General features: G+C 46.8%; 1 protein-coding gene across 1 annotated transcript in view; it reads right to left on the bottom strand.

The window, feature by feature from the left end:
- Positions 1–287: 287 nt before the first annotated feature.
- Positions 288–2,225, bottom strand: part of LOC124029402 (neurobeachin-like) — a gene marked incomplete at both ends in the record, with an annotated part of 14,326 nt that continues 12,388 nt past the window's right edge. The window contains one exon of the mRNA XM_046341119.1: positions 288–380. Coding sequence (XP_046197075.1) covers positions 288–380 — 93 coding nt within the window. The remainder of the gene's footprint in view (positions 381–2,225) is intronic.

Raw genomic sequence — 2,225 nt, 5'->3', positions numbered from 1 at the left:
TTTCTGTGTTTTGTGTCGCGCCTGGCGGATTGAAATATGATTGTCTGTGTTTGTTTGCGGAGGTTCTATACTCAGGAATAGCAACAAACACACACACACACACACACACACACACACACACACACACACACACACACACACACACACACACACACACACACACACACACACACACACACACACACACACACACACACACACACACACACACACACACACACACACACACACACACACAAACACACACACACACATACAAACACATACACATCCATCCAGGTACTCACTTGTGTCCGAGGTGTTTGAGGAAGTATCCCAGGACTTTTAGAGCCTGGACTCTGATGTTCTCACTGTTAGAGGCTAGGAGTTTACAGATCACCCTGGAACACACAAACACAGTCAGACAGGCAAGGATAGGTTTCCCCATGTAAGGACCTGTAAAGGATAGATTCCCCCATGTTGATAGGTTCCCCCATGTTGATAGGTTCCCCCATGTTGATAGGTTCCCCCATGTTGATAGGTTTCCCCATGTTGATAGGTTCCCCATGTTGATAGGTTCCCCCATGTTGATAGGATGATAGGTTCCCCCATGTTGATAGGTTCCCCCATGTTGATAGGTTGATAGGTTCCCCCATGTTGATAGGTTTCCCCATGTTGATAGGTTTCCCAGTGTTGATAGGTTGATAGGTTCCCCCATGTTGATAGGATGATAGGTTCCCCCATGTTGATAGGTTCCCCCATGTTGATAGGTTTCCCCATGTTGATAGGTTCCCCCATGTTGATAGGTTCCCCCATGTTGATAGGTTTCCCCATGTTGATAGGTTCCCCCATGTTGATAGGTTCCCCCATGTTGATAGGTTTCCCCATGTTGATAGGTTGATAGGTTCCCCATGTTGATAGGTTTCCCCATGTTGATAGGTTGATAGGTTCCCCATGTTGATAGGTTTCCCCATGTTGATAGGTTGATAGGTTCCCCCATGTTGATAGGTTTCCCCATGTTGATAGGTTGATAGGTTCCCCATGTTGATAGGTTCCCCCATGTTGATAGGTTCCCCCATGTTGATAGGTTCCCCCATGTTGATAGGTTCCCCATGTTGATAGGTTCCCCATGTTGATAGGTTCCCCCATGTTGATAGGATGATAGGTTCCCCCATGTTGATAGGTTCCCCCATGTTGATAGGTTCCCCATGTTGATAGGTTCCCCCATGTTGATAGGTTGATAGGTTCCCCCATGTTGATAGGATGATAGGTTCCCCCATGTTGATAGGTTCCCCCATGTTGATAGGTTCCCCATGTTGATAGGTTCCCCATGTTGATAGGTTCCCCATGTTGATAGGTTCCCCCATGTTGATAGGTTTCCCCATGTTGATAGGTTGATAGGTTTCCCCATGTTGATAGGTTGATAGGTCCCCCATGTTGATAGGTTCCCCATGTTGATAGGTTCCCCCATGTTGATAGGTTTCCCCATGTTGATAGGTTGATAGGTTTCCCCATGTTGATAGGTTCCCCATGTTGATAGGTTCCCCCATGTTGATAGGTTTCCCCATGTTGATAGGTTGATAGGTTCCCCCATGTTGATAGGTTCCCCATGTTGATAGGTTCCCCCATGTTGATAGGTTTCCCCATGTTGATAGGTTTCCCCATGTTGATAGGTTCCCCCATGTTGATAGGTTTCCCCATGTTGATAGGTTTCCCCATGTTGATAGGTTTCCCCATGTTGATAGGTTTCCCCATGTTGATAGGTTGATAGGTTCCCCCATGTTGATAGGTTCCCCATGTTGATAGGTTCCCCCATGTTGATAGGTTCCCCATGTTGATAGGTTCCCCCATGTTGATAGGTTCCCCCATGTTGATAGGTTCCCCATGTTGATAGGTTCCCCCATGTTGATAGGTTCCCCCATGTTGATAGGTTCCCCCATGTTGATAGGTTCCCCCATGTTGATAGGCTCCCCCATGTTGATAGGTTCCCCCATGTTGATAGGTTCCCCCATGTTGATAGGTTCCCCCATGTTGATAGGTTCCCCCATGTTGATAGGTTCCCCCATGTTGATAGGTTCCCCATGTTGATAGGTTGATAGGTTTCCCATGTTGATAGGTTGATAGGTTTCCCATGTTGATAGGATGATAGGTTCCCCATGTTGATAGGTTGATAGGTTCCCCATGTTGATAGGTTGATAGGTTTCCCCATGTTGATAGGTTGATAGGTTTCCCCATGTTGATAGGTT

The sequence above is a fragment of the Oncorhynchus gorbuscha genome, unplaced genomic scaffold (assembly GCF_021184085.1).
Source record: "Oncorhynchus gorbuscha isolate QuinsamMale2020 ecotype Even-year unplaced genomic scaffold, OgorEven_v1.0 Un_scaffold_6222, whole genome shotgun sequence".
In the NCBI taxonomy this organism is placed as follows: Eukaryota; Metazoa; Chordata; class Actinopteri; order Salmoniformes; family Salmonidae; genus Oncorhynchus; species Oncorhynchus gorbuscha.
The sequence above is the reverse complement of the archived record's forward strand: the minus strand, read 5'-3'. Positions and strand labels throughout refer to the sequence as shown.